The following is a 20,541-nucleotide window of genomic DNA, read 5'->3' on the forward strand; positions in this document are numbered from 1 at the left end:
AGAGTAAGAAAGACCAGAGTCAGAATGAGACGGAGATGGAGAGCTGAGGGGCAAACACACACACACGCATACACACACCTTCACATATACACTATACAACCATGTTAATTTGCATATGATCACACACACACCCACACATACGTACACACAACCACAGGCTGCACAACCAGTTAGAGAGAAAGCAATACTGGCAACTAGAAACTAAAGACTAAATAACTGAGATCATAGATTGTACTTAAAGACAATCTTAACCAGGTCTTATCTGCAAACCTTTTTTACAGCATAAGTGAAAAATTGTGGATATGGATCATTGGGTCCGTGTGGACTTCATACAACCTCCACCTGGTAACAACATGCAACCTGTATCTGGCTTTGTTATCTCATCATGGGCCTTTGCCTTTACACCTGGTATCATCATCTGGATTCAGCTTGTGAGTAGATCTCAACACACATTATAAGGTACTCAGAGCTGGTAGGCTTTTTAATAAACACAATGGATCTGTTCAAGAGACTCATTTTCATCTACACCTGTTACAAAAGAAACAGCTGTAAGATGATGAACAGTCCAGTGAGCTTAAACTGGAATGAAATGGGTATATACATAATACGTGTATGGAAGCCCTGCTAACTAGGCTGATGTTACTGATCATAGCCAGTTGGGATCCCTGCTAACCCTACTGCTAGATCTGATCTGATCCCAATATGACCAGTGCTAATGATGATCACGCCTGATCCCCTGCAACATGTGGCTTTCCTGACTCAGATAAGACATCCAGATACTGATCACACATTAATATCAGGTGGAAATGGAGGCTTTTCTCATTTATATCAGTCAATGTTCAGCAATAAATAAATAAAATCAAAATCACAGTGATGTATTTTGTGGATGTTGTGCAGCAGTAACATTCTAACACACAAACACACACACACACACACACACACACACACACACACACACACACAACTTTTCCAACAGTGGATAGACTGAGATGAAATGCGAGAAAGAATGAGAGGGTCGGGTAGCAAAGACAGAACCACACAGTGAAAATCGTATATAGAAAGAAGATCTTCCACAGAAAAGCAACAGAAGCTACGCACACACCCAACTACACACACATACACACACACACACAGGCACACACACACTGCTCCACAAAATAAAACCCCAACTAGGGCGTACCACTCAAAGGAAATACTGACATAGGAGCAAGTTTCCTCCATAAACATAATATATCTTAGTTAACACGTCTTAAAGTTTTTTTCATTGAGCTCTATGCTGTTATCATTAGTGATGGGTCTTAGCCCCACACAAGCAGCTATGCTCAAAGAAACAGTAAAGACAGTAAAGATGAGGTGGGGGCTTACACCAAAAATATCAGAGCGCTAGCAAAAACAAAGTGAATAAACGAGGGAACACTGCAGAGCACAGACACTGGCTTTGAGTTCACGCCAGTGGAAGAAAGGTTGTCGAGCACAGGGAAGAAGGTAGAGGAAGAAGTGGGTCTACCTTGTAGGCGACTCTTGGCGGACATTTCTTTCCCAAACCTAATGGTGGGGACATGTGGAGCAGCATCTGATACATATCGAGGTACTTGATACGGCCACTTCACAGGGAAGGAAATCAAAAACAAACAAAACCCAAAACAGAGAAGGATGGGGAGTTAGAGAAGGAGGAGAGGAACAAAGGGAGGAAATCAACAAAACAAGAGAATAATGGAAAGGAAAAACAGAAATCTGTTGTTAATAGATTTCCTAAAGTGTGATGTTAGGTGGATGCCATCCTCGGCCACTGCGTGGGGGCACGGGGATGCATCGCTGTGGACCTCAGGATCCCTGAGAGGAGACATGGGATGGTGAAGAGTGAGTTTGGTGGGAGAGGGGAGGAGGGGAGAGAAGAAAGGACGATGGGTTGACCCAACACACAGGATGCTGATGGGAGGGAAGAGAAATGACAGCATTGTAACAGGGATGTCTGCCTCAGCATGCTTGCAAACATCCCACTGGTACTTCAACCAGGGAACACAGAGACAAAGGTTTCAATGCCAGCCCAAGCTCTGGTTTGGGGCTTTCACTCATAGCCTGACTTTCCTCTAGAATACGTCTTCATGTAAAGATCAAATCATACTCTTCATAAGGCTTTTGATCTGATTCAGCTGTGTAGCAATCGGGTCCTTCAAGACTTTCAAGGGTGATTTTCTTTCAAAGTCTTGAAGACCTTTCAAGACTTTTTCTTTCAATACTTTTTTTTTTTTACATTTGAATCTGATAGAAATGTGAGGTAAAACATTTCTGCCATCTAAACATTACAGACAGGAGAAAGTAGGCATGGCAGGCGGCATGTTGGGACAATGCCGTGGCTTTGAAAGCTTTGTTTCCACTCCGGCATCATCAACCAAAGCCAGTCAGTTTGGAGGGGCAGGTGCTAGACTAAAGGCGATTTCATTGGTGCACAGCCATTCAGTTCAAAGTTTCTTGGTATAGAGGTACACAAAGCACCCTTGTGACGGAAATGTCTGGTATTTGCAAACCTTGTATGCTACCCTATTAGGGCAGTTCTTCCCTAAGCCAAGGGGGGGTGAGATAACGCGTAACAAATTGTACATATCCTTATAGGAAATCCGTCCGCTGTGGAAAAGAACAAGCACATAAATAAACAAACGTTCAGGACAGCTTAAAATAAAACAATGATCATCAGTGGGCTGACTGCATACAACAAGGTACAGGACTGAGGCCTGTGTATGAGGCCTCATTAAGTCACCTTAATCACAAACGGGGAAGAGAGGAGCAAGGTTAGGCTGTCTATTCCCTCCACTTTACTTTGTATTTTATCCTCTGGGGCTCAGAGGGAGCTTTGAACATACCACGCAGCTGGGTCGTACTCGGCCCAAACCCGGATGAACTCATCGAGGTGATGAGGTCCCAGGATGGAGGAATCTCTGGTTAGGTACTCAAAGTTATCCATGATGACAGCCACAAACAGGTTCAGCATCTGGAACACAGACATTAGGTTGGGTTTACACCTCTGTTCTGGTTTAGTGTTTAAAACAGTACGTTTGGAGCCAGATCAGTTCATCTCAGTGGCACCGGCATGATGAGCCGAGACGCTTGTGGAGGCAAAGAAAATCCACACATATCTTATGTCTTATCTTACGAACTTTGACGTGTCAATCTGTACGGCTGAACAATACCAACATCTTGACAGTGCTGACCATTGAGGGAACTCAAGTCCTGAGTGTCCATAGCTATAGTATCATAGGGCGGCTAGCTTGTTAGTGGTTAGATGGCTGTATGATAATATGTATGATTATAACAATGTAACATTAATATTGTGTATTTTGTTGTAAAATACACAATATTATTTGTGTATTATTATTATTTTTTTATACTTTGCTGTAAAAAATATGATTGGACATATACAATAAGTCAAATTACATTTGTTTACACTCACTACAAACAAACCACAAGCTTTTGTCACTGTGACCTGACAGAATGAATCAGAGGCCACAGCTGTTACAGTGGCTACAGTGCTGGTGTATTTCAGTACTGACCAGGAAGGAGCACAGGAAGATAAAGGAGACAAAGTAGAAGTAGGCAAAATCACTGCCGCACTCTTTCCCATGGGTCCCTGATCGCTCGTCACAGGGTCGGCGACTCAGACATGATAACATGATCTCGTGCCAGGCCTCACCAGTTGCACTCCTGATACACAGAATATCACAGACACACACACACACAGAAGACACATAAAAGGACTGGCAGCATGTGACAGGTCTGTTACTGTTCAGCTTCAACAAATGAGAATTTAATTAGAGCTGAGTGATGTTAAATTAACGCCTCTTACAGAAAAAGTCAGATAATGCAGATGCTGCAGGAGCTGAATTAAAAATGTGCAGCTGGCTTGAAGCTAAAGCGAACCTGGCTGGCAGATTGCGTTTTACTGTGTGTTGCTGTAACAATGTTTTACTTAAAGATCCTATAAACCTGGTTTCAAATCTTAACACAACAAGCAACAAAAAACATCCTTAAAGACCCGGCTTCTGTGCTTCAGCAGCACTGTGCGTCTGTGGTTTGATCACATTTGACTGACGGGACAGAATTCTGATTAGATCTCAAAGTGTTCCTTCTTCCAACAGAGCAACAGAGGCCCAACTCAGCAAACTCCATCCACTGAGGAAGAGCGGTGCAGTGTAAACGTTGGAAATGAACCTTTTTTGTCACATTACTGTTTCTAGGGTTAAGAATGAACTCAGTGCTCTGTGTCTTCCACTGTTCTCACAAATTACAGTTTCAGTGGGGATGTATTGACTCGTTCTTAGTATACAACTTCTTAAAACTTCAGAATCTGCTGCCACCTGAGATCCCTCCTGGCAAGGGACCATCCAGCCCACTGAGTTTGATGATATGCTGTTTCTCAGTGTATTCACCTCATGGCTGATATCCAAGTATTTGCAGAAATTCAAATGAAATGGATAATTTGTTTCAGAAGAAAAAAGGCCGCAAGTAAACAAGAAGCCACGGCCAAATCACAAACCCGAACACTGACTGTTCCAATCATGGACGGTCATTTTAAATTCCCCATCAGCTTTAAAATGCAGCATCTGTGTAACAGAGATGTACTCAGAGTTTGAGGATGTTTATCCGAGTACTACTACTCCTATGATTTTAGTTTTAGCAGTAAAAAATATTGCATTTGCATTTCACCTCGACAAGCCGCAAAAATGTTATGTTTCTTATACATTAATACATAAGTACTAATATTCCAAGAATACTAATACTGTAATTATTTAACCCTGTAGTTATTTTGGGTGATAAACCTGGGTCATTACCTTTAATGGATATGTAAGTCAAAGATCTGATTGTGCTGCTGCAGGTTAGGACCATAGACTAGTTTGTAGTTTCCTAAAGAATGACAATGGATCTCCCTCCTCTCCTGCCTCACTTTATAAGAGTCTCACAGATAGGATGGATTGTCTGACTGTGTCTTCAGGTCCAGAGTGTTTCCCCTCCAAGTTCTTGTTCTTGTATAATGAGTCATTATACCCAGTGGACTAATTCTAGGTTTCTGTCCATGTTTGCTGAACACACACTACTGTGCCTTGTTTATACCTTTCCCTATAACTGCCATTGTAGCTGTGATATCATCAAATATAGATGAGGTACAATTTCATGTTTAAATAACACTATGGTTTTGGTTCAGCTGCTCATTACCTACTGGGCTGTTTGCCCAACTGGAAGTGATGACTCTTTCATGGAAAACAGTCTGTGTTTGGTCAAAGTGCTCTAACGTGCTCATGTGATGTATTTATGTTTATATAATAAGGCTTCTTATACCTGAACAGCAGCATGAGAGCCTGGAGGAATGTGCGGAAGTTGTTGTGGTGATTGATGGCTGTGTCCTCATTCAGGTCAATGTTTCCAAACACCTGCAGACACAGAGACACAGAGAGGGAAATGGATTTGTCCTGTCTTAGCAAGGTGCAATTAATATTTTTCATGTTTAAGCCACAACAATTTAATGATGTGTCTTAAACTGTATGAGTATCATGACCTCTGTGACCACAGCGGAGCGGCATCACGCACCTGCATCCCAATGATGGCATAGATGAAGAACAGCATAGCAATCAGCAGGCAAACATAAGGCAGGGCCTAAAGGGAACAATGGGAAACCAAAACACACTTAATTATTAATATCCACTCTGAATTATTCCAGGATGTTTGAGTTTGCGTGTGCAGGGAGATACTGTACATGGCTGTGAAGCGAGTTTGTGAAAGTAAACTAGTCTGTGTGCACGCCAATGTGGATGCTAACATACACACACAGCATGTGTGTGTGTGCGTGTGCAAAGTGAGCATGTGACACAGTGTGTGAGCACCTTGAAGGACTGGACGAAGGTCCACAGCAGGATGCGGATGGTGTATCCCTGCCTCAGCAGCTTGATGAGCCGAGCGGCTCTGAACAGCCTCAGGAAGCTCAGGTTCAGCAGTCTGTCCTGTGAGACATACGTGGGACATCAAGCACTTACCAACCAAATACCCCTCTCACCTCTCTGATTAAAACACACCCTTATCAGAGTTTCATTATTTTAAAAGTCACTTCAGCTGGTTACAGATTATCAGCTGGTGACGGGCACTCTGTGTTGAAGGCATCATTCAGCAAAGAAACTGTGTAGACTGTTGGCCCATCACTAAACATGACAGCCTGTCCCTGCTGTGAATCATTCCACACACCCCCAGAAGAAGAACGTTCTCATGCGACGAGCTGAGCTCACTGAAACACGCTGTGATGGCCCACTAGAGACAAACCCATCTCCTGCCACAGAGGAGCACTCCAATGATTCAATATTTCAACATATTATACAATTTTAACCATCGCGCGGTTAGTGCGACTGAGTTTGAGGAAACGGTTGTGTGTGGTGCTGGAGGAGCTCGGTCAGGTTTGAGGAAGCAACCCTGATGATGGCAGAGTCATCTCAGAGTAAGGAAGAAGGCTACAAATATAGAACAGATAAACAGATAAACTGTGTTTATGCAATATTTGATGTCTGCATAAGAAGCAGCCATGTGAAGATGTGAAGGAAGACGTCTGCTCTCTCTTCTCTCACAGGCTTCATCTGTGAAGCATTTTAAACCTTGTTCTATTGGACTAATGACCATCAGGACACTTTTCAAATGAACCCACTAATAAACGTGCTAATCATCTTCATGGTTTATCAGAATTCTGCTTCCAGTTTTACAGAACATAAAATGACAAGACATTAAGTGGAGACTTGTTTAATACCCATACAAATACCCATTTGTATGTAAAGGGTTTGCTCATAAAATCATTCATGCTGCTCCCATTGATGGAACGAGGAAAAGCTTAGAGAGCAGTGCAGGTTTGATCATTGTAACTGTGTCAGACTGATTTGATTTTCTTTGTGCAAATGAAGTGACAGTTAAGTGATTGATTATATTATTGATATGTACATTTAATTTCTCTCTGAGTGTAATAAACCTTGTGCTGCTGCCGCTTTTCTGTTACTGTTTTTTTTTTTGTTTTTTACAGTAGGTAAAATACATTTCTCTGCACTGACGTCAGTTTTTCAAAAATCTTCCCACACTCCTCTTTACCAACAAGCAGCCTGATCCATCCTGACAATCTTGTGGCTGGTGATCCTAAACTTTCCCACTTTCTCTATGAGGTTCAGGAATGGAGAGTAAGGTGGAGGGGAAAGTGGCACTGTCCTGAGACTGGCTGTAAACCACTCAGACTGGAAGAGAATGGTGAAACAGCACAGTGTCCCATATGATTACAACATGTTCTGGGTTCTGTCTCACCTGGCCTCTTTCCTCACCGGCACAGGTCTTTGATAGAGGCCATCAAGGAATGAAACGAGGTGCTCGGTATTTTAAGGCCCAATTTGGAGTAAATGCATTTTTTAAAAATTTCTTTTCAGGTGTAAATGAAGCAGAACGCAGGAAATTACAGACTCATTCACATTAATTTTGTGTTATGTCTGGTTTAGAATTTGAATTTAACAACTTTGAGAACAGCATGTACTCATGTGCAAATGGACTGTGAACACAGAGTTAAGGTGGTGGATGAGTGTGAGTCAGAAAACAGTTCTGATCTACAGTCTGTCTGCTGTTGTACTGATCGTGTGAAGAGTTTTGAAAACATCTGTCAGCTCATTCACTGTGTGCAAGAAGAACCATGTTTGAAAGGGGCTAAAGTCGGGATATCTGAGCCTGTGTGACATCAGCTCTGACCATTCTTCTTAGTGCCTCTCTCATGACCTCCCCACATTCATGGCAGTACAATACTAAATAGCAGGAGTAACATTTTATATGTTAAAGAAAACACTATGCAAGCTAAGAGCAGAAGATGGCAACAGAATGTCACTCACCGTAGTCTAGTGATGTTTGGGACCAGGGCATGGCAACACCAGTGACGACAATCAACAAGATGAAAATGTAAAGGGAGAGAGAGAAGGACAGAAAAATACAGAGATATAAAGAGAGAGAGAGAGGCAGAGTAAGGACAACAGAAAGGAAGAGGGAGGAGGGAGAAGCAAGAGAACAGGAACAGTCATATTGCACAACATAAACTGATACAGGTCAACAAATACACACATGTAAATCTGTCAAAGAAACTGTCAAACACAGAAAACACAGCAGGGTATTTGTCCAGTGTAAAGCACGCATTAAAGATTAGTCTCTGAGCTGGATTCAGAGAAGCCCTCAGCTCCTGTATCAGCCCTGTATGATAAATCCTGCCTATTAACAACAGACTCCCTCACAATCCTCCCCTCTCCCTGCATCTAAAGCGATCAGGCTCCCTGGACCACTGCCATGTGATTGTCTTTGCTGATATGGCTGGTTAACTTGTTTGCTGAAAGCTTGCTGTACAGACTGTCCCTGCCCAAGCTCATTACCATGAGAGCAGTGCTGTATGGAGACAGTGCATTCAGCCTTGTTGAGGTGAGGGTGCAGTGGGTGGGGAAGGGTGCTCTTACATTGATTTCAGTCACCAGGATGTCAGTGATGCTGCCCAGCACTGTCACAAAGTCAAACACGTTCCAGGCGTCCTTCAGGTAGTTCTGAGAGACAGCAGTTGAAAATCATTAGTTTTTTTTTTTAAATTCAGGACATGAAGCTGTGCTCGGTAAACGTTACTCACCAGAGGACCAAAAGCAATGATCTTGAGGATACACTCCAGAGAGAAGAGAGTGGTGAAGACTATATTGAGGTTCTTCAGCATCGCTTCATAGAACTCTGGAGCTCCGTGGAACTGAAAGACAGAGGTGAGGGATGATACAGGGCACACTTCTGCTCATCAGGTTTTCCTTGCTGACTTGTAGCTGTAAGACTATTAAAGGAACAGTTCAACATTTTTAAGAAATAGGCCAACTCGCTTTCTTGCTGAGAAGATCAGCACCAGCGATGAAATACACGACACACAACCTGTTATTTAGTGTGTTTATGAGGTGCTAGTTTGCAGACTGTGTTTCCTTTGGACAGACACAGGCCGGCTGTGTCCCCTCTGTGTCTATTCTTTAGTCTTCTAAGCTAAACAGTAGCTTCATGTTCACTGCACTGACCTGAGAGCAGTATCCGTCTGAACATCTAACCCTCAGGGAGAAAGGGACTGTGTCTCAAAATGTCTTTTCTTTCCTCAAGCTAATGAATCCAGGACTGACTTCATAAAACATCTGAACACATCTGAACAAGCTTAACCCACTATATCAAATCTGCATTTAATTATTAACATCTTCTTCAATAGTTCTTACCTTCATCATGAGTACCACAGTGTTGAGAGCGATCATGATCATGATGGAGTACTCAAACGGAGCTGAGACCACAAACTTCCACATCCTGTACTGGAAGGACTGCGTGTTCTCTGGCATGTAGCGTGTCAGAGGTTTGGCGTTTATGGCAAAGTCTATGCATGCCCTCTGTAACAAAGACAGACACCACACCTCTGCTTCACTGTCTCCATTCAAATGACACACATGTTACTGATCATTCAGATTCCGCACTGATGTGAGCAGAGGGAATCGTCTGTGACCCACGGTCTGTGGCTGGCTGTGCTCAAACGTCTCAGACACTGGCAGCCAAAACAACATAAAGCTCTGAGCTGTCTGTCATGTCTGTGCTTTACCTCGTTCTTCTCCAAGCTGCACTCAGACAGGGCCTTGTCTCCCTGCTCCTGGAAGGTAATGATGATCAGAGCGACGAAGATGTTGACAAAGAAGAAAGGGAAGACCACAAAGTAGACCACATAGAAGATGGACATTTCTATCCGGTAGCCTGGACTGGGACCCTGGTCTTCAAAGGTGGCATCCACAGAGTGCTTCAGTACACTGCAGGGAGAGAGGAGCACAACATGAAGTCAGGTGGTGAGATACAGTAACACATCCACTCTGTAACGTTATGCTCCAATGTGGCAATACTTACTTTTTCTAATAAAACAAGATAAATAGAGAACCTTTTTACCCAGCTCCACAGACTGAGCTAAAATTCATATGTTCAAAAAAACTTTACCAAAAAGAAGAATCTAAAAGTCTTTTGTGAATGTGTCATAGACATGAATTAATTTTCAGCATTTGTTATATGAAGGAGTATTTTGCCTAACAGTGTTAAAATTCAACTTTCAGGTTATTAGCAGTGAGGTGTATATCATTGACAACTGCAAACAGACCAGGAGGTCTTCAATAATAAGGTCCCAGTGGACAAGTGACCATCCCAACACTGTCTTATGACTGAAAGGTAACAGGTCAGTGTGTTCCTGTTGCCAACACCATTCTCTCCTCCAGCTCAATCTTTTTCATGTGGCCCCAAAAATAACTCCGTCACAAAGCAATATTTCAGCTGCACCTGCAAACAAAACCCTCCAGCACTTTCTGCAACATCTGAAAAGCAACATCAGAGAAAGAACAAAACGATTCCCTCCTTTCACTGTAGGAAACTGCCAGTGAAAGAATGTGTATCTGCATCTATGGGAAATGTGAACAGGAGCCTTAAGAGAGTGACACACATGGCGATGTTCTGGTTATCTGATGAAAAACAGAATGGGAAAGGAGGTGTATCACCACTGCTCTTTCATTTCGGCACAGTGTTTATGAGATTTTTAAAATCTCAAACCCAGTTTGATGTCACTTTGACATTATCAGAGTGATTTTTCTCTGATCGCTTCCTGTAGGAGGAGGAGGAGGCAGCTGTTTTCAGAGAGAAAGCTCTGCTATGTTTCTCTGGAGCTGGAGCTGGAGACCAAACCGGATCTAGTTAGACTTACAAGTTTATTTAGACAGCACTTTTCAGAAGCAGTGGGCACAGTTTGTTTCCCCAAAAAAAGTGGCCAAAAAAAAAAAATGAATGCAGCTTCAGTATTTCAGTGTTGGGAAAAATCATCCAATTCCACACTGTCTGCCAAGATCAGGCTCTTAACTGAAGCTACATGCTGTTGAAATATTTAAACCAAAGATTCCATGTGCTTTTTCTTAATGGCTGCATCATTTAAGCAGATGGAGATATTCGAGATGACGTGACCTTAATTCTAAACACACGATCCAAAATTCAGCCTCAGATTTTGTGAATCTTTGGAAATTTGGGGATCTCCACTAGAATTCAAAATAAAGCTCTGTGGGACTGAACCATGTTTGGCTGCGCAGAGGGACTTTGTAAAGACTGGCCTACTGCTGGATGAGTGGGACCGAACAGGTTAGATCTGTGTGAAATGATCCTTCAGTCTGAGCCCAAAGGAAAATGAAGGCAAATCCATGTCAGTTACATACAGATGGATCCACTCTGTACAGTACGTTATCAGTATTTTAAGTTGAATATCTTCCCTTTATTGTATTTAGATTAAGTTTTTGTAGTCTTCTGTTCCTACTTGCATTTTCAATGATCCAATTTTCCCACAGGAACCGTTAAAGTAACATTTATGAATCCTGGGTGAATCCTATTTTTTAAGGCGTCACATTCACCTCAGGTGAGTGTCATTTCCACTCTGACAGCATCACACACGTCTTTAACTCAAAGAGGGAGTCACATCAACTGCACTTACGTTGGCCAGCCCTCCCCAGTGGAGACAGTGAAGAGCGTCAGGAAGGCCCACAGCACATTGTCATAATGGAAATCATATTTTTTCCACTCTCGGGTCATGGCAGCTACCTCGTCTTTGTCGTAGTCCAAGAACTGTCCTCTGGAAGATATGAAGGCATAAATACAGCTGAGTGGGGATAGACAGGCATGAGGTCGGGTTTTGACCACACCGACGTTCGATGGTTCACAGTTAAAAAGTTGCTAAAATAAGAAATGAGGAAGTTGGGGGATCTTAGACCAACTTGCAGTCCTTCTCCAGGCCCTTGGACTCGTCTGTGCAGAAGAAGAATTTTCCTTTGAAGAGCTGAACTGCAATGACGGCAAAGATGAACATGAAGAGGATGTAAACGATGAGGATGTTCAGCACGTTCTTCAAAGAGTTGACCACACAGTCGAACACTGCCTGAGGACACACACAAACACACACACACGTTTCATTTGGGGAATAAGTGGAAAATTATTTCGGAACATGACAAAACATGAAAACTATTACCTGTTCCATCTGTTAATGGCATTTTTCATCTGAATTTGATTCTATATTAATCTCAGTGATACAAACATGCACCTTGTCCCAATAATGGGACAATTCCTGCATTAGCATGTCATTTATAAGGCGTGCAGCTAATAATCAATTCACGTGTGTAAGATCACTTTGCAACAACTCAAACACAGGGAGGATGGAAAAAAACAAAATGGAGCTGAGAGGAACAAACAAAGAGCAGAAAGGCTCAGCTTTCTGAGAGAAGCAGCTTAACAGTGTAAGTTACTCATACCCTATGCTCAACAAGATACCAGCGGCCTCATGTAAGAAGGATTGCACAGCTTTCAGATTTCATCATAGCACTATCTTCTAGTTGTGCCTAAGCTGCCATTCTTGCGCAATTACGCGTGACTTCACGCAGCCATTTATAGGGCAAATTATAGGGAAAATTTGGGGGAACATATTCTGTGTATAAACAGAGTTTCTCGACTTTGTATTTTGGCACTATCAAATGACAGAGTTTGCGTGGTGGTACGCACACTCTCACGGCAGCTCGAAAATTTGAAAAAAATCCCAGCAGAGTTGATTTTTGTACATCCCGACGTGTGCGTGGAACATTGGCAACATTTTGATGCGTACGCACCGTTAGTACATGAGGCCCCACGTCTGTCAGAGGAAAAAGGTAAGAACCACGTAGTTTAAAAATAAAGCCTATATCATAATAGTAACAGTCAGACAAAACAAAATCTTGTAAACACTATACTGCCCCAATGTGACTCCATTACATGAAGAAAACAACATACAGAAAAACAGAAACAGAACATGTATTGTGTGTAGGGTACAGGTACAGCTGGGGTCCGGTTTTCACAATGAGACAGATAAACTCTCATCTGATTTAAAACCTTGTTTTGTTTTGTTTTTCGCTTTTTTTTTTTTTTTTTTGTTAATATACATGTAACAGATTTCTGCAGTTTGAATTTTGCAGTTCAAACAAGCATGAATGAAAACAGCTGCTGTGGTTTCTGCTGAGCTCATCCAAAATGATGGACTTAGTTTCTAAGTTTTTTTGTTGCCTCATGAAACAGAGCAGCACTGATGCCAATTACCACTTCTACATTATTATATTTATAATCCAAAGGTAATAAACAAATAAATAGTCCCTCACAAAGGAACTATTTTCTGTTTTTTTGAAAATGAAGCTGTATATTTGAACTGAAGTGGGAACCAATGGGCTTGGAACTGAGAACCACAGGGAAGATGGAGTAACACTGTTCGTCTGTTGAATTTTACAGATGAGGTGGTTATGGTGTATGGTGTAATCAGCATTTTCCATGTATGTCACAGATAATTCAAACTGAAAACAGTATTGTGGCAGTAAGATTTCCTGCCTTAATCACAGCTGAGACCTGCTAACCTGGTTAAATGAACCAAAAACAAACCAGAGAACAGTAAAGGAGCAGAACCTTGAGCTTCGGCAGACGTTTGATGGTCTTGAGAGGCCTGAGTACTCGGAGAACCCTCAGTGACTTGATAGTGCTGATGTCTTTGCCTTTGGTCCCCCTGTGGAAAGCAGCCACTGTTACACCACACACATAATTATCCACACACAGCCTGCAGTAATCAGATCTGTCAGTATTACTAATACTGATAAACAGCACATGTAGCAGAAATTGGTTTTCAGACTTTAACATCGTAGTCAGAATTCATTTGTAACTACTTTTGAAATGTGGCAGGATATGAATCAGGTGTGTTTAGATCAGCTGGGTTAATGAGACACACAACAACAACAGGTTTTTCTGGGTATCAACAAAAACATCAATGAGAAAAATGGAAAGTCTGGGGGAAACACTGTTATGTAAGGTATCCTGGTTCATGCATAATGCTCCTAATGCTCAGGGCATCAGTACTAGTGTTAGGCTGGGCAGAGAGGAGGCCAATCTTTGCAGCCAGTGTAACCCTGTGACTGGCTTCCTATCCGTTATCCTGTCGCATTACCTTGGTAACTACACCACTGATGTTAACCATTTGATATTAAGAAATGTAGCTGGCACTACTCTAATTTAATTTACCAAGACACATTTTCTTCTTCATACATGGATGAAAATGTCTAGTATTTCTAGGATACCATGGTGGAGAGAGATTTTATACTTAAAGGAACAGTTCAACCTTTTAGGAAATACACTTGTTCGCTTTCTTTCAGAGACTGAGATGAGAAGATTGATACCAGTGTCTGCGTGTTAAGTGCAGAGCTGTAATCATCACCTCAACACCTGTCTCACTGCCTGTCTTATGTTCAGCAACATTTTTTTTCAAGAGAATGAAGTGCTGGATTTAAGTACCACGCTAGAGGGAGGTGGTCAGGGTGGGTGGGAGACATACAAAGTGCAGGACTGGTCCACCTATGTGTGCTCACTTCCAGAGTCCTGCATGCAGCCATAGAGCAGTCTGGTTTCTCCCTGTATGGAGCTGACCATTCTGCCATTGTCTGATTCCATGTTAACAACTGCTGGTGCCTGGATGGTCACCAGCTATCACAATCCTGCTCTCTGGACCATGAGACCCCCATGTTTCAGATCCAGACCTTAGTGCCATGTCCAGGAGTTCTCATCAGCTAAAATAGTACAAGTACAGACTCCAGCGTAAGCAAAGTAATGAGATCATGGTCAGATGTGACAAACAGCAGGTTAATGGACAGCCTGGACTGCATCATCTGGGACGTTTGTACAGACTCTTGCTCTTTTACTGGTGAACACAGTGACATCTTATTTCAGTTACAGTGAAGATGTTGCGGCCTCCCATCTAAGCCAGTGACTTTCTATAGTAACAGCAAACCCTGGTTTAACACGGGTCTTAAAGCAGTGTATGAGAACAAAATGCTGCTTTTCAAAGTGGAGATAAAATTCTGTATAAAGCTGCCAAATACTGTATGAAACAGAAAGAGCAGAGCAACAAGCAAGAAGGTAACACAAAGAGAAACTGGAGGATAGATTTCATAGTGGGGACGGTGGAGGGATGAGGAAATGTTTACAGGAGATAACAGATTTGAAGAAGGGAAGGGACGAGTTGTAGGATAATTTAAAATTAGCCAGTAAATGAAATGAGTTTTAACATATTTTAACCTCTATTTTTAATGGGTTCAGGTCTGTCGGTCATCTCCAGCTGGAGGATCCAGCTGTGGTGCCTGGGCCTAAAAAACAGGTTTCCTCATCTGTATGTATATTAACTGATTACAGTTATGAATACAGTTAATCCCAGAGAAACTCTTTTGAAGCTTCTGGATTCTTGACTTGTTGCAGGAAGGAAAACTTCCAACTTTCTGCTGAACCCACATACAATTAACTCTGAGCCTCCACAGAACTGGTGCCTTTCTCCACTGCTCCACTGGGAAGAGGGTCAATGGTAAACCTGTGGCACTTAAAGGTACATTTTGGTTTGAGTTGTCTTTGTAAGTATTTATGGTTTATGTATTTTTATTATGCTCAGGTTCTTCAACCTCTGAACTTTAGGTTGTCTTCTGTGTCTATTTTACTTTACAAATATGCCACAAGGCTGCAGGTGCATGAAGCAACAAAGTGCACAGGGAGAGAGGGAGAGAGGGAGAGAGGGAGAGAGAGAGTAGAGAAAATAGCAGAAGCTTCAGTATAAGTAAAGGACTGGTATTGGTCTTTACATCTAACTCTCAGAAAGAAAGGAGAATAAGCCTGTTTCCAAGAAACTGTTCCTTTCACAGCCACTTTAGAATCATTATGCACATTTTAGCCATATCGTATACCACAGAGTGGCCTGCAAAAACATAATCACTTTTTTTCTTTTCAAATGTGTTTCCACTGTTTTCCACTGTGAGTAGAATATTCACACAGCCGCCCAGAGAATCACTGACTTTACCCTCTATTATAATCTACTATAAAGCAACATGTTGTAGAAAGGCCGAAACAGCTGATTCTATCAAAAACAAACATCCAAAGAAAGACTTTTAAACATATGTAAATGGTAAAATATGTATTATACTATACTTATAATACATGACTGTATGGGGTTGGAGGGAATATGTTTAAAGCACACTAACTGGGGTACACTCATGCACCCCCCCCCCCGCAACCATTCAGCTGTGTGTATCATGTAATCCTGGTTTACATGAACAAGTCAGTGTGAAATCTGTGTGTGAACATGCAGTCAGTCAGGTAATTCACAGGAAGGCTTCCTTTGTCCTTTAGTTAAAGGAGGACTCCATTGTTCTCCATGCAAATCTGATCATACTTGAGACTGTGCATCAGGGATCTTAATCAACAACATGTCCAGTGGACACCTCAGTGATTAAGATCTTAAACTAATCTGCTACTGAAAAGGAAAAAAAAAAAACCAAAACATTTTTTTAAATTTATCATGTCACTGTCTGGGGTGAGATGTTTGAATAAACCTCTGTGAGTTTCATCTTTGCAGTTTCTATTTCTTTTCTTCTGTTTATTCAGCGATTTTATGACTTTGTCAGAAACACACGATGAGCACAGAGTCTGATACAAACTGATCAACTTACCACTGCACAGCAAGTAACAACAGATGCTTCTCTCATGTGTCTGAGGTGGATTTTCTAGGACGAGGACAAGCTAACACCAGAGTTTGTCTATACTGGAGACTGATGGAAAATGAATACACGTATGTCAAAGTGACAACAATACCCAGAGCTCATTAGAGAATAGTATAAAACAGTATATCAGACTGACTCTCAACAACTCTCCCTGCCACATTCTTATGACACTAAAGCCTTTAAAGCCTTTTTTTTTTTTTTAACCAGTTTCAGCCTCTTACCATGAACGATGGGCTCATACATGACCACAACATTCTCGGCCAAGGTTTGAAGAGTTGACATATTGATGTAATTGTGTTTTTGTTGGTGCTATTTTTACTGATCTGAAGTGGGCGGAGCTCAGTTGGGCACCAAAAAGGATCCAAATGAGGATTTGCACTATTTGAATCAACATCCCATTACAGTTGTAGGGTTGTTACGTTTTTTTTTTTTTGTGTTAAAGTATTATTAAATAACTATTATATTTGGTGTGACACTAGATCCACTGTAGTTTCCTCCAGTGGAAGCTGCAAGGTCATCAACAGAGGAATTTGAAAACAGCTAAGTCTTTATCAATACAACACCCTTCGTGTCCTTCTCTGTACTCACAATACGGCAGAAGGCATTGGCTCCCAACACTACTGCAGTGTAATTCCAAGATAATAGTCCTAACCCGTCAGTTGTGGGGCATCAGGTACAAAAATAAACATCGGGCTAGTTTCCTCCCGTGTGGTGAGTCATCATGGAGGACAGTGACACAGCATCTGTGACACCTCACACCATGTCTTGACAAAAAGACGTGACATCCTTTTGGTTCCTGCTCTTGGTTAGTTTGCTCAGTAGTACAACGTGTTTCTATAGCTTTTCTGAATGGCCACACTCAGTGGCAGGGTAAAGTTCCTGCTGTCATAGAAAGACATGATGAATCATAGAAATGGGAATAAGTTAATGGATGCACGTTTAGCTTAAAGGTTCACATGATGCCGCAGTCATTAGTAAACATGTAAAGTGATGGTGGAAGCTGTGTGAAGAATAATAAAAAATAAAAAAAAAGCTTGAGATCAAGGTTCAAACCCTGTCTACTTCCTCATCCCATCACACCTGACCAATCAGATGCTAACTGACAGATTCAATTTCCATTCTCATTCTTTAGGTCACTGCCTAAATATCTTGACTGCAGATGAGAGCGGGAACACAGACAGACTGCCCAGCTCCTCCTCAGCCCAGGGGTCCACTACCACACCCACATTACTGCAGAGGCCACACCAATTCATCTGTTGACCTCACGGCCCATTTTACCCTCATTTGTGAACAAGACAGAGAGGTACTTGAACTGGCAGACCAGGGTGGTTTTAAAAAAGGGAGCTGATGGTATGTTCCAATTATTGCTGTAGCATATTAGACTGCTCAGCCTCCATGGGAAAGCTTATCAGTTATGGTGCCACAGGCTCTGTAGAAGCCCTAAAATGACCCTGGACTCCACAGCAATTAGCTCTGGTGTAACAAACAGCGTGGCATCCATGTGATACGATGACATGGCTTCTGTCTTCCTCTGTGGCCTTATGAGGTCCCTTTACTCCAATCACAACCACATGCAACAACTTCCATGCTCTGATGCACATTAGTCTAGCATGCCTTTACAGTGACCAGGGGGCCAGAGTGGTTTTAGACCAGACACTCACACATTTACAAAGAGGACTAAGGGAACAACCACATAAGATATTCTGATAGCTTTCAAAGAATACCCCTCAACACCCAGATACAGCCAGGAAACAGGAGAGAAAGTGAGATTGGACTAGTTTCAGTGGCTAAAATGTGACGCTTATGGGGATGTGAAGGTTCAAATGATAATGAGGACATCTGGCTCAGATGAGGCTGAGGCCACAACTGTTCATCATCATATTCCTGGACTGAGAACAGAAAGCTGGACCCTGAAAACAAAATCCCTCTTGCAACTCTCTCAACACTGCTCTGTTTTCACTTCCATTACAGTCCAGAGTCTGTTTGTCTCAATTTCTCCCTTTCACTCTCACTCCATCCTGCAGAATATGGCCTGTAATATTCAGCAGGCCAGCTGCATTCAAAAATAATTTAAAGGACAGGTTCAGATTTCATTCATTGCACACTAGATATGAAGCATTACACCCATAGAAGCGGTAAAATAAAGTAAATATGTGTTAATGTACAGAAGCCAGTGGGCGAGACAACTGAGGCAAAGACACACCCATGTGAGCTGAAAAGGTTTCACATTGATTGTGTGTTCAACACCCATTGGCCATGTTCCTTAGTGTCCCATTATTTGACATTAGCCAGAGCTAATAGTGGGGTTCAGAAGTCGTTACTATCTATCTTCACTGTGGTGATCATATGTAGCTTTCATTGTTGGCACTGTGTCGCAGCAACAAAATCAAACTACATGAAACTACCAGTGATTTTCCTCAGCTGTGTCTCACACAGTGAAATTTGTACTAAAAGCACTTTGTGAGATGAACAGGCTTCAGCTGAACTTCAGAAAGGCATTTCTGCACAGAACAAGAACTGGACTTTGATCGCCATCGTTTTCATTGTTTCATTTCAGTTACGTAGGAAGGAATCACTTCATGGTCAGTGTGGAGAGAAAGAACAATTACAGTAACCAGTAACCCTCTAAAACTACATATGACATGAGTATGAGAAAATCTGAACCAATCCTTTAAAATGTTTGTTCTTAATTTTTTCAGGTTGAGTAAAAAGATAAAATAATAAAAGAACAGATTTATTATCTATTGTAAACACATTATTTTGGCTACATTATTGTATCCTATAGGGGGGAGACTGTAGTGTTAGAAATACCAAACTGATCTCGCTCTTGTATTATTGTATTAATAATGGAATGTGAGGTAAATAATCTTTTGCCACTCACATTTTCAACAGTAAAAATGTCCATATTTACACTCTTGGTGTCTTAAACAGCAGGAAGTAGCCCAGTTATCACACATTCCCCAAACAAGTGAAGGATTTCCTTCTATTCAGTACAGTGCTACTCTTCATAGGATTCCCTACAATGTATTCACTTTGCTTTTCTCAACCAACAATTATAAACACAAACCTATATTTTTTTTCTGTTTTGTGTGATTCAGCATTCATTCACCTCCTAACAACCTTCCACTGGCTACCTGTTCTCCGTGCTGGCAAACACTGGCTGTATGTGCACTGTGGGAGGTGGGAGGTGTTATAATGCTGTTACTGTGGTACCTGATGTTACTCAGGTTGGAAGAAGGGAAATTCTGTGTGAACAGACCTGAGTTTGCGGACAGTGGATGTCGTGAACAAAGACACAAAAATATTGCTTTTTAAAGACACTGACCTCAAAATGACAGGTTTCATTCCAAGATGCATTATAAAGAATTTCTTTAAACTATTTACTACCACACTGATTATCACTGGCTATTACTGAAACTGGATACTATTAAAATAATTATCAAGTTCATTTAAAGAACTCTTCTTTATTGTTTATTGAAGTCATGATTTCTACTTAATAGAAAATAAATACAGGAAAATATTTCCACCCCAAAAAAGGGGCAAAATAGCAATTTGGAATGAAATGGCCAAAACCATGGATGGTGTTGGGAGGCAGAGGCAGGTTTCAGTTGAAAGCTGTCAGACAGAGGTTACTGATGTGTTCAGACGGCATTTGATTCACTGTATGTATGGGTTTAATATATTATACATGGAGCTGATCTAAGCATAGGAAGAATGGTAGTTAGAGAGGGTTGGATTTGAGGGAGGAGGGTTGGGGTAAGGTATGGGTACAGGGTGAGGAGTCAAGGAGGAGGTCGGGGTGGCATAGGAGGGTTCCCCACCTGGTCACACCTTGTTGCGATCTACTTGGGGGAAAACAGTGGTAAAACAAGGTACAGCACATTTATGGATG

At 41.7% G+C, this 20,541-nt stretch overlaps 1 protein-coding gene across 1 annotated transcript in view; it reads right to left on the reverse strand.

Annotated features, from left to right (window-relative positions):
• Positions 1-20,541, reverse strand: part of LOC121185246 (voltage-dependent N-type calcium channel subunit alpha-1B-like) — a 122,995-nt gene that overhangs the window by 18,470 nt on the left and 83,984 nt on the right. The window contains exons 26-39 of the mRNA XM_041043316.1: positions 13,528-13,624; positions 11,826-11,986; positions 11,546-11,683; positions 9,641-9,842; positions 9,270-9,434; positions 8,660-8,770; positions 8,496-8,579; positions 7,887-7,892; positions 5,874-5,990; positions 5,581-5,646; positions 5,332-5,423; positions 3,549-3,699; positions 2,862-2,989; positions 1,508-1,604 (exon numbers count right to left, since the gene is read on the reverse strand). Coding sequence (XP_040899250.1) covers positions 1,508-1,604; positions 2,862-2,989; positions 3,549-3,699; positions 5,332-5,423; positions 5,581-5,646; positions 5,874-5,990; positions 7,887-7,892; positions 8,496-8,579; positions 8,660-8,770; positions 9,270-9,434; positions 9,641-9,842; positions 11,546-11,683; positions 11,826-11,986; positions 13,528-13,624 — 1,615 coding nt within the window. The remainder of the gene's footprint in view (positions 1-1,507; positions 1,605-2,861; positions 2,990-3,548; positions 3,700-5,331; positions 5,424-5,580; positions 5,647-5,873; positions 5,991-7,886; positions 7,893-8,495; positions 8,580-8,659; positions 8,771-9,269; positions 9,435-9,640; positions 9,843-11,545; positions 11,684-11,825; positions 11,987-13,527; positions 13,625-20,541) is intronic.

This window comes from Toxotes jaculatrix, chromosome 7 (assembly GCF_017976425.1).
Source record: "Toxotes jaculatrix isolate fToxJac2 chromosome 7, fToxJac2.pri, whole genome shotgun sequence".
Classification (NCBI taxonomy): Eukaryota; Metazoa; Chordata; class Actinopteri; family Toxotidae; genus Toxotes; species Toxotes jaculatrix.